The sequence below is a fragment of the Penaeus monodon genome, chromosome 7 (genome assembly GCF_015228065.2).
Source record: "Penaeus monodon isolate SGIC_2016 chromosome 7, NSTDA_Pmon_1, whole genome shotgun sequence".
Classification (NCBI taxonomy): Eukaryota; Metazoa; Arthropoda; class Malacostraca; order Decapoda; family Penaeidae; genus Penaeus; species Penaeus monodon.
Genome location: NC_051392.1, coordinates 6,687,113 through 6,699,612, shown reverse-complemented (window position 1 = coordinate 6,699,612; position 12,500 = coordinate 6,687,113). Strand labels below are relative to the sequence as shown.

General features: G+C 41.3%; 1 protein-coding gene across 1 annotated transcript in view; it reads right to left on the bottom strand.

The window, feature by feature from the left end:
- The window catches only part of LOC119575022, a gene marked incomplete at its 5' end in the record, with an annotated part of 13,279 nt that extends 9,428 nt beyond the window's left edge, over positions 1-3,851 (bottom strand). The window contains 6 exon segments of the mRNA XM_037922345.1: positions 1-62; positions 307-448; positions 577-722; positions 1,818-1,926; positions 2,642-2,904; positions 3,060-3,851. The exon segment at positions 1-62 is cut by the window's left edge and continues 184 nt beyond it. Coding sequence (XP_037778273.1) covers positions 1-62; positions 307-448; positions 577-722; positions 1,818-1,926; positions 2,642-2,904; positions 3,060-3,851 — 1,514 coding nt within the window.
- Positions 3,852-12,500: the final 8,649 nt, after the last annotated feature.

The window sequence follows — 12,500 nt, the reverse complement described above, 5'->3', positions numbered from 1 at the left end:
TCATTCATGTCTCCACTCTCCTCTTCAATCAGTTCATCGTAGCCAACCAAAAGGAATAGCACCTGAAGATAAGGATTATATTGCTATATTAGTAAAATTCTTTATTCCAACCAATTAACTTTCATTTACTCTTACTTTCAAAATCTATTGTTTAACTCACCTAAACTTAAAGTAAATTAGTTTTATCTACTTTGATTCCATATAAGTTATAAATATTAATAAAACAAAAATATTTGATGAGCAAATTTCCTTATACATACATAACCAACATTAAACATTATTAATGAACAAATTTTCAGATTTTACCTTATCTTCAATCTTTTTCATATGATTCCACAGAGTGTTCATTGCCTCCTTGCTTAGAATGTGTCTTGGCAATACCTCCTTGCACAGGTGAGAGAACACAGAGCCTCCTCTGAAATCTCGCAGCGTCAGGACAAACACCAAACTGAGTGAAGGCAGCCAAGAATTAGGTACTGAATGTCCATTAAATTATTCTCCATCAATAGTTTCATCCTAATGATCATAATCAAAACATTTCAATAATATCAGTCCAGGTACAACAAATAACCATACCTATAAAATGATAGATAAGAGCCTGTTGGATCTGTAGCCCAGTCATAGGCTAACTTCAGGGCTAATGTAGATTTGCCATATCCTGGATCTCCCTCCACTAAAACTCGCTTTGGGCGGTCCCCCATAGAAGATTCAGTGAATGACAGCTGTAAAAAGTGGCATGCTTTTATGAACTACAAACATAATTTTTATCTCTCAATTGTAAATATGTATATTAACCCTATTGCTTACTGTTCCTTGTGCTTCCTTAATCACTGTTAACACTGACATGTTGCAATAATTTTGTTCTTTTAGTACATGATATGTTAAATAATTAAATTTCCAGCATGAACTTCAACATACAAAATGATTAAACAATAATTATAAAAAAACTTGTGTTAATATAAAATACTAACATTTGTACAACTATTGATTCTTAAAAACTATATCATAAAACTAAAATATCTTCAACGTCAGGCCAGAAATAAAGATTATGTTTAGAAGACACCTAAATCAAAAGTAATTCTTAATGCTATTATGAAATTATCATAAACTTGCTTTACCTGGATTATTATGGCCTCACTAACATCAAAAGACTGATATAACGATATTTGTGTTCATAGAGAGTAAAAACTTCATTGTGTATTGGAAATGCCACACTAGACCCTTACACACCCACTAATCATATGCAGCATAAAATCAAAGCCATCCATCATTAATGAAACTGGATATAATCTGATTCTATTAGCCTATTCAGATGAGGACAGGTTCAACCCTGACTCAGCAAATTGATGCCAGAACTCTTCTTTTCCAGTGAAAAAATGTTTCACTTATGACAATATAAATATAATTAACTAATTATAATTAACCACTAATATCTTATTGTTCAAAAACAAATGTAATGTAAACAACTAATCAACCAGAAAATAGTAATAAACAACTAATTAACTAAACCTTTTCTTTGAAGATTTTCAAATTCTTAATTTCATTAGAATGTCATTAATTTTTTAAAGCTAAACACCTGTTTACAATCTCAACAGAACTGTAAAATATAAACTAACTTCTCATTAACACAATTATTCAAGGAAAAATAACTGACAAACAGATGAAACTGTTTCTACAAAATGATCAGGTTATGAAAGATACTCACACCAAAGAAAACAAGTCACCCATACAATAAAGAAAATATGGAAGAAAAAATAATCAATTCGAAGAAGGTAGAAAAAAAAAAACAATATCCCTAAAGAAAACGAAGATTTTACCTGAAGTGGCTGCAGAATGGCAGGGACTGTGAGCAATCCTGGTGGGACCTTCAGGTGAGCAGCCAAGGGTACTTGTATTAAGCTGGTCTCAAACTCGCTCACTACCATCCTGTACAACAATGGTATATAAAAGTGAACAAATATTCAAAGATCATATTTCTTTTGTTTTTTGTTTTTATACAAGTTCTTACTTAAAAAAAACTTGATTTTACCCAAGTAACTTCCTGAATAATTAGAAATGTAGTCCTTACTAAAAATATGATCCATGCAGCTGTCTGCTCTTTCATATTAAATCAAAAATATTACTTATCACTTTCTTTATCAACTTGTTATGTAATCAAACTACAATTTGTGATATGCTTTGAACACATATATAAAAAATGCAATACCACAATTTTTTTTTTATTCTTTTCATAATTTTGGTTTTGATAAAAATGATCCGAATATTATTATTTTATAAAAAATACTCAAATATATCTTAATTGAGGATACTGGTATTGCTACAAAATAGCAATACATGTTTTATACATTAGTTTTCATTGCCAGGAGATTCCATCTTTTACATGAAATTTCAAGTCTGATTTTATGAACGAAAATAACCTTGAGAATACAAGGATAACATTAGATTCTTTAAAGGGACTCCATTTGAAAACAGATAATGATCAAGATAAGAAAGGTACAGCCTTCATAAAAAAAATGCAGTTAAAACAAAAACATAAAAACATCTAAACTAATTATCATAACTCTTCATAAAAAATGAGGTACCAATTAGCAACTAATCAACATCCGGCAACTGAAATTATTAACGTTCATGAATTACTCACTTAAATCCAGGACACCAAGGTAGCTGCAGGGGGCTGGAGATAAGATTCTTGTACTGCGTCCTCAGGAAGGTAGCGACGCGAGCCACGAGGGCGCCGCCCATATCAGCCGCCCCTCTCATGGACGCCACCCGCATGGACGAGACGTAGTGATGTGGAGCCACGTATTTGGGTTCCACTGTGGAAGCGTTGCTGTTGTTCCCCTGCGGCGCCGGGGTGGAGGTGACCAGGGGCACGGGTGGCTCTCCTCCGGGGCTCCACACCTCCTGCACGTAATGCAACCATTAGAGGCGACCTTGCTAGCAATGCGACAAAAGTGCCCCCGTCGCCCTGGGAGTCACGTGAGGTGCAACGGGGGCATGTGTTTGCAGGGTTAGGGGCACACCAGTTATCGTGGCACGCAACACGAGACTGCACTTACCTCGGGCGTGCTGCTCAGGCGGTGCGGGGTTGTGTTTCCGTTGCTCAAGATGATCATCTTGGAGTCGGGCGGATCTGGCGTCTTGCAGGTTATGCGCGGGGCCTGCTCCTGCTCCTGGTCGTGCTCGGAGGGCGCGGGGACCGGGTGCCCCCCGTCATCCGTCGGGTGATCGCCACTCTTCGGGTCGGTTTCAGGTCGGTTGTCGGACTCGGCGGCGCACGTGGTGCACGAGAGCACCGAGGAGGACGTTCCCGTGAAGCATGAGGATGAGGTAGAGGATCGGTCTTCGCAGGTGTCGCACGGTGGCAGGGACGGCGGGAGGGCCGGCGGCGGCTTCTCGTCCTCGTCGTCCGCGTCCAGCACATCCTCTTCCAGGTTGTCCGAGGACTTAATGCTCGATTTGGAGGTCCTCCTTGATCCCGGAGATGACCGTTGCCATGACCAGCGGCCCGACCCTGTCCGGGACTTCTCCTGTGATTCGCCGCTGCTGCCCATGTCGCTGCGGCTGTGGGCACCACTGCGGCCTTCGCTGTGACTGCCGCTGTGGGCATCGAGGGACGCGTAGCCGCAAGAGAGAGACGCGAGGTCGTCGTGGAGGCCGTTGATGCTGAACTCCCTCGAGGCGGCGTCGTCCAGGAGTCTGCTGAGGGAGGCGGTGTCGTCCTCCTCGCCCATCATGGACGACGCACACGACGACCCGCTCTCGTCAATGAAGGGGATGCTGTTGCCGTCCTCTCCCGCGCCCTCGACGATGCCCACGCCCAACACGCCCACTCCTGACGCAGTGGACATCTGTAACAGGAGGTAAGTGTCACACACATGCACTACGACAGACCTCGGCCGTCACGCTGGGCCCCGGTCGCCTACGTGGCGCTAAGGCTATGAACGGGGATTCAGAGCATGCCATTTGGAGGCGCGGGGCATGCAGGCAGGGCAGTGGAAGGAATGTTCAGAAAATAAATGATGGGAAGAGAAGGGACATATGACAGAAAGAAAGGAAGAGACCGCAGCAAGAGCAAGGGAAAGGGAGAGAGGGAGGGAGACAAGAGAGGACAGGAATGAAGAGGAGAGGAGAGGAGAGGAGAGGGAGAGGAGAGGGAGAGGGAGAGAGGAGAGAGAGAGAGAGAGAGAGAGAGAGAGAGAGAGAGAGAGAGAGAGAGAGAGAGAGAGAGAGAGAGAGAGAGAGAGAGAGAGAGAGAGAGAGAGAGAGAGAGAGAGAGAGGGGGGGGGGGGGAGAGATAAAGGAAGACTGTCAAAAGGAGAGAAATACCTACACAATCAACCGATTTATAACACACAATATTGTTAGTATACACTAACCATTTGCAAAAAACTACGATTAACCTTTTACGTGTAAACAGGTGAACAAGAGTTCAATGGAAAAATACATACAAATGGTCGAAAAAAAGTAAATAATAAATTCTCGGAAAAAAACCGCCAGAAGAAACAAATAGACAAACGGTAACTCACTCTGACTCACACAAATACCTCTATTGTATATGTATGTGTATGTGTATGTGTGTATGTGTGTGTGTGTGTGTGTGTGTGTGTGTGTGTGTGTGTGTGTGTGTGTGTGTGTGTGTGTGTTGTGTGTGTGTGTGTGTGGGAGAGAGAGAGAGAGAGAGAGAGAGAGAGAGAGAGAGAGAGAGAGAGAGAGAGAGAGAGAGAGAGAGAGAGAGAGAATACAACAGAATGCGAGGTTATAAAAAATATATAAATAAACAAACTAAAAACACTCAGAAATATACGAAAACAAATACAGCAAAAACAACTACAAACCTGCACAAAACCACACACACAAAATGAATAACCTCATAAAATGTCACTCCACAAAAATAACACTATAAAAACACCACCCAAAGAGAGAAAAAAATTCCACAGCATTACACCCCAAGAACACTCACACATACACACAGTCCCTCCTCCACAGGGCGCCGTCACACACCCTCCCTCCCTGGCTGATTACGCGACACTAACCTAATCTCTCTCACGCCCGCTCGTCCGAGGGAATTCACAGACACCTTCTTGAGCGCATCCTGGTGCTGTCCCGAATCGCAGCTACTTGAAAAAGAGTTATATATAGAGTGACGCCTGATAATCGCGCTCTGTATTGCCCTCGTTCGTTTATCGCTCTCCCCTCTCTGCCTCCCCTCTTCGTGTTTTCATCCTCCTTCCTCCTCCCCTTCTATCCTAACCTCTATCTTCCTGGCCTTCCCCCTTTCGCTTCGTTTTTTTTTTTCTTCCCTCTTCCTCCCCTTTCGTCTTTTTACCCCTTCGCTTAACCCGAGTTTGTGGCTTTTTTTTATTCCACTTTTTGCTCCCTGTCTCTGTCTCTGTCTCTCTCCAGTCTGTTTACACCTCTCACTTCCTTTCCACTCTCCTATTTTACTACATCTCTTCTTTCCCCTCTTCCACTCATTCTTATTTCAAGTGAAGAGATGAGCAAGGAAGAGGGGGGAGGGGGGGAGGATATGTGACGTCATGAAAGGGAAGTGGACCCCCCTCCCCCGCCTCCTTAATCCCACCCTCTGATTCATCTTTAATTGATGTTCTAATTAAAGGAAATACGTAAGTCTTATATCGACAAGAGACATAAAGAAATCAATTAATTTCGGCATTTACGGCTAATTACTGTAAATTCTGGTGGTGGTGATAGAAGTGGTGGATATGGAGGTGGTGGTGGAGGTGGTATTGGTGGAGGTGGAGGTGGAGGTGGTGGTGGTGGTGATGATGATGATGACGATGGTGGTGGAGGTGGTGGTGATGGTGAAGGTGATGGTGATGGTGATGGTGATGGTGATGGTGATGATGATGATGATGATGATGATGATGATGATGATGATGATAATGATGGCGATGATAATAATATTAACAATAACAACAATAATAATAATAATAACAATAATGATAGTAATAGTGATAGCAAAAACAACAGAAGGACGAAGCGGGAATCTAATAACCACGAGAGCAACAGGTAAATCAAACAGGAAAACACAGAGAGAAACTAAAGTAAAATAAATATATAAATAAATGCACAAAATGACCATAAAAAAAACTATTAATCTTCTTTGCTAGGAAAACTGCAACACGAAAATTACCCGGATGTTCATTCAGCCCGCAGACCCGTCGCCAAAAACAAATAAACACAGACATGCGCACTCAAAACAAAAAACAAACAAACAAACAAAAAACACTCCAAAACAAACAAACAAAATAACAAAAAAAACGTAACAAAAAAAAAGAAAAAGAAAAAGAGAAAAAATATTGCAAGGAAAGATAACGTTTACCAGCCTCGAGTTATATCAACTGGATGTTTGTACAGCCTGGTCGCCCCCCGTGAGAAAATAAACATTATGCAAAGTAGACATTAGGTAATCGAAGTACTAAGCACCAGGGCTTGAAAATGACCCTCTGTCTGTCCCGGCTTGTCCTTCAGCCTGTCTGTCTGTTTGTTTGTCTATCGGTCCGTCTGTTTTATTTATTTATTGTTTGTTAATATATGTTGTTTATCTACCAGTTTGTTTGTTTGTTTAATTGTTTCTCAATCAGTTTGCCAGTCGGCGTTTGTTTGTTTGTTATATACCTGTCTGTCTCTATCAGTCTGCTTGTTTGTCTATCTGTGTTTGTTTGTTCGTTAGTCCATCTGTCTGTCTGTCTGTCTGTCTGTCTGTCTGTCTGTCTGTCTGTCTGTCTGTCTATCTGTCCATCTGTCTGTTAGTTTATCATTCTGTTTTTGTTTGCGCGTGCACGTCGGTTAATCTCTGTTTGTCTGTTCGTTTGTCTTCCTTCGTCTTCCCTCTCCCACTATCCTATATGATTAGAAAAAACAACAACTAAATGTTCACGAGAAAGTACAGCAAGATGAATATACAAATAAAGACAAATATTGCAAACAACTTTCTAAAAAATGAATATAGATGATCGCCAATATTAACAACAACTACAACAGCGATGGTGATGGCTGTCATGATGATGTTGATGATAATAGTAATAACAACAAAGCAATAATATTTCTGACGACAACAGAAGCGAAGCTAACAACAGAAAAAGGAATAAAGAGAGAGAGAGAGAGAGAGAGAGAGAGAGAGAGAGAGAGAGAGAGAGAGAGAGAGAGAGAGAGAGAGAGAGAGAGAGAGAGAGAGAGAGAGAGAGGAGAGAGAGAGAGAGAGAGAAGAGAGAGAGAGAGAGAGAGAGAGAGAGAGAAGAGAGAGAGAGTTGTGTGATAGAGAGAGAGTATATATATTATATATATATTATATATATAGTTATATATTGATATATTTATATATTGATATATATATATTATATATATATATATCTATATATATACTAATATATATATATTATAGAAGTAATATAATATAATATATATATATATATATAATATATATATAATATATTATATATTTATATATATATATATATATATATTATATATTATATATATATATTATAATATAAATATTATATTATACATATATATTTTATATATATATATATAATATATATACTATATTATATATATATTTTATATATATATATATATATATAATTATAAAAAGTAAAAGTGAATAAAAAAAACGAGTTTTTCCATTCCTCCGAACAGTATTTGAATCACATTTGCACTGTTCGCTACAAATTATAAATCACTTAAATAAATAAATTCCGTCACGAACGAACCAAATTCCACAGTTTATTCCCTCTTCGCAACTGCAATATTCACCGACCGAATTAGGCTTAAAACGAATAATAAGTAAGTGCTTATTAACTGCCAAAACATGCACAGAGTATCGGTCATAATTTATCCATGAAATTTGCTTATAGGGATACAGGTTTTTCGGTTTATATACAAATTACGCACACACAGAAAGATAATGATGACGATGATGATAACAGTAGTAGTACGAGTATTTATAGTAATATATAATGATAAGGATAATGATGACAATTATATTGAAGATATGATAAAATAAAACTATTATTATATAAATGATGATGTGATGATGATGATGATGATGATGATGGATGATGATGATGATGATGATGATGATGATGATGATGATAATAATAATAATAAAATAACAATAATCAATAATAAGGATGATAATAATAATGATAATCATAACGATGATGATGATGATAATAATAAAACAACAACAACAATGATAATAATCACTATCATTATCATCATAATAACAACAATAATAATAATAACAAAAATAACTTTCAACAATACCAATACATGACCATATAAATCAACAAATATTATATAACAAATATAAAATACAATGAAATGGGCGAATTATTGCAGGCGTGTGGCAGAGAACCGCATGACCTCTAAGCCATGTTGCAACAGCGCACGCCCTCCCTTCCCCTACCCACTCCCCTCCCTTCCCCTACCCACTCCCCTTCCTTAGCTCTTCCTACTTCCCTTCCTTAGCCCTTCCCCTACCCTCCCCAGCAGACCCATCCTCCCCATCTCCCTCTCCTGTGACCCGCGTAGTTGCGGGGTGAAGGGTGAGGGGGGGAGAGGGGGAGAGGTAAGTGGAAAGATGTGGCGGAAGAGAATAAAAAAAAAAGGAAGAGTGGATAGAATTAAGAAAAGGGGAGAGAGAGAGAGAGAGAGAGAGAGAGAGAGAAGAGAGAGAGAGAGAGAGAGAGAGAGAGAGAGAGAGAGAGAGAGAGAGAGAGAGAGAGAGAGAGAGACAGAAAGAAAGACAGAGAAACGGTTACCACGATTACCAGAATACCGGATCGTGCTGGTATCGTACACTTGGTAACCCTCTCTGCAAGGCACTGGATTCGGGTACTTTCTACTGTTAGCTGAGCGTGGAGGATTGGTATCTTTTACTCCCGAATTAAAACGTCGGCGGCTGACGCGACCTTTGATGGGGCCTCGTGGGTGGGTGGGTGAGGGGGGTGGGGTGAAAGGGGGATGTGTAGGGGGGGAGGGGTATCAAAATGAGAAAGATCAACAACAAATAAGGTCGTTAAGGTAATATCAACAATAGCACTTGTAAGTGGTGGTGGTGGTGGTGTGGTGGTGGTGGTGGTGGTGTTGGTGGTGTGGTGGTGGTGGTGGTGGTGGTGGTGGTGGTGGTGGTGGTGGTGGTGGTGGGGATGTGTATGTGTGTGTGTGTGTGTGTATGCGTGTTTATGTATGTGTATGTGTTGTGTGTGTGTGTGTACGCGCGCGTGCGTGTGCGTGCGTGTGTACGTGTGTGTGTGTGTGCGTGTGTGCATGTACGTGCGTGTGTGCATGTGTGTGTGAGTTTGAGTGCGTGCGTGAGTGTGCGCGAATGTCAAATGCAATCAAACAGTTTCTTATTGCGAAGCCTCAGCAACCTCAATATATTGGCTAACTCGTCATGGGGTTATTTTGAATAACAATTACGCAATACATGTGACTTGCAAGTACGTCTAACTTTGTATGCAAGAAGAGCTCTCTTTCTCGCTCTCCTTCTCTTATTGTCTCTCTCTCTCTCCCTCTCTCTCTCTCTCTCTCTCTCTCTCTCTCTCTCTCTCTCTCTCTCTCTCTCTCTCTCTCTCTCTCTCTCTCTCTCTCTCTCTCTCTCTCTTTTACTCTTCTGTCTTTGTCTGTCTGTCTGTCTGTCTGTCTGTTCTGTCTGTCTGTCTGTCTGTCTGTCTGTCTGTCTGTCTGTCTCTCTCGTCTCTCTTACTCTTCTTTTTTCTCTCTCTCTTTGCTTTTCCTCTGCTGTCTGTCGTCTGTCTTCTGTCTGTCTTCTTCTCTCTCTCTCTCTCTCTCTCTCTCTCTCTCTCTCTCTCTCTCTCTCTCTCTCTCTCTCTCTCTCCCTATTTCTCCCTCTTTCCCCGCTCTCTTTCTCTCTCTCTTTTGAAACGACTTCCTCAAAACGTTGCGTCACCATCTACGTCTTTGACCATTTTCAGGCCATGACCGATATGCATTGCTGCCTGCAGTGGCCTCCGCCGGTCGCTCCGCTCATATAAAAATCTGCATGCGCACGAGCCGGGGCACATGAACACACAGACAGATAGATAGATACATAGATAGATATATAGATAGATAGAGAGATGGATAGACAGAGATAAGAGAAAGAGAGGAGTGAGACACAGGGAGAGGGAGAGGGAGAGGGAGAGGAAGAGGGAGAGGGAAAGGGAGAGGAAGCGGGAAAGGGAGACGGAAGGAGGGAGGGAGAGACAAAAGAGAGAGAGGGGGAGAGAGGGAGAGAGGGGGAGAGAGGAGAGAGGGAGAAGAGAAGAGAGAGAGAGAAGAGAGAGAGAGAGAGAGAGAAGAGAGAGAGAGAGAGAAGAAAAAAGAGAAAGAGAAAAGAAAACAACAAAAAAAAAGAGAAAGAAAAAAGTGCGAGGAAGAAAGAAAGAGAAAGAGAGAGACGAAAGGCCTATAATAAACAAACAAAAAAGCTTCCCCAGGGACCGACAGCCGCGTCGCCACCAGCACCGCCTCCCGATCCTCGTGAAATTATAACAAGATGACCTGACCTTTGACCTTAGAACGCAAACGGCCCTGGCACCTTCCGCTCGACTCTCACCTGGCCGATGGCACCTTCGCCCATCTCTGAGTGAGGGTATGTTACCTATTTATATGCACGTATGTATAAGCAATTGTTATTCTGTGACTTTCCTTGCGTTTTTGTTGTTGTCTGCTTGTGTCTGTTTGTTTCGTTTCTTTCTATATCATTTTTTTTCTTCTTCTTCTTCTCTTTATTTTACTCTTCTATTTATCTTGCCTTTTCTTCTTCCATTTCCTATTTCCCCCTTCTTCTTCTACTTTTCCTATTTTCTTACTCTTCTATCTCCTATTTCCCCCTTTCTTCTTCACCTTCATCTACTTCGCCTTCTCCTCCCTCGTCCATTTTCCTCCAATCTCCATAATCCTCTCCTCCATCAACATTTTTTTTCTCTCTCTCTCCTATTTTTTCTTTCCCTTTCATTCTCTCCGTTTCCCACTTCACTGGCACCTTAACTGTCTCAGGATCAAGGCACTGGTAAGAAAAGATCTTTGACGTCGGTCTTTTTAAGTGACTGCGAAGAGGATGATGGTGATGATGGCTAATGGTGATCATGATGATATGGATGGTCATGGAGATAACAATAATGGGGATGATGATGATGGTGATGGAGATATTAACGGGGGAGATGATTTTGGCGTTGATGATGGTGAAGATGGTGATCACGATGATGGGGATGACCATAAAGATAATGACAATGATGATGGTGACGAAGACAAAAATGATGCTGACAGTAATAATAAATATGACGATGATAATATAGTGATGGCAGTGGTGGTGATGATTGATAATGATAATGATAATGATAATGATAATGATGATAACTTTACCCACATGTGCAAAAGCAAAAAACGGGGGAGAAAAGAAGAGCAAATCACACCACACATAAAAGCGTCTCCAACCATGAGGCGATGCAGCAGAAGAGGCCACGAGGGAGATCCGCATGAAGGAAGGAGGGAGGAAGGAGGGAGGGAGGGAGTGGAGGGTAAAGGGAAAGCGGGAGGGTGGAAAGGAGGGAGAAAAAGAGTGGAGAGAGAGAGAGAGAGAGAGAGAGAGAGAGAGAGAGAGAGAGAGAGAGAGAGAGAGAGAGAGAGAGAGAGAGAGAGAGAGAGAGAGAGAGAGAGGGGGGGGGGGCGAGCGAGCCGCATGAGGGAGTGATGGAGGGAGGGTGTGATAAGAGGGAGGGAGGGAGGGAGGGATAACGCCATGGGGAAGGTCGATGGACAAGCGTCAGAGAAGCGCGGAGAGGCGACATCCTACACGCCTCGCCCTGATTCTCAACTTTAAGGACAAGCCGGAGCGAGGGCGGGGCCGGGACTGTCATGAAATGCATACACAGACCGGGTCTCGCTCGTGTATGCACACACACAGTAGGAAGACACAGCCAAGTAGACAGACAGCAACACATACATACATACACACACAGATAAGAGACAGAGACAGACACGCGCGCGCGCGCACACACAGCCCCCTTACCGCATGCGTTGAATCCGCCTACCTGAAAAAAGAGAAAAAAATATATATATAATTGACATCACTCTACCGGAACAACAAGTCCATGCAAATTAAAACGAATAAATAAGTAAATAAATGAGTTTCACAGAATCCTTCAGTACAATACCTAAAAAAAAGGGGGAGCTTTACCTCTGCTCACCTAAAATATCATTTCCAAATCACACCGTTCAAGCAGTATTAAAGTATCAACGAGATTTAAAGACGAACAAAAATAATATATATCATTATTTCCTATGACGTATTATGGATGCCGGATATATAGATTTTTTAAAAAGTACTAGCCATTGATATATTTACAAACGATATCAATCAAAACAGGAGAGTACTTAAAACAAAATATTAATTAAAAAAGCTACTGAACAAAGGTTATAAACTTCATACATAACCCTAATGCGCAATGATGTAGCAAAAGAGT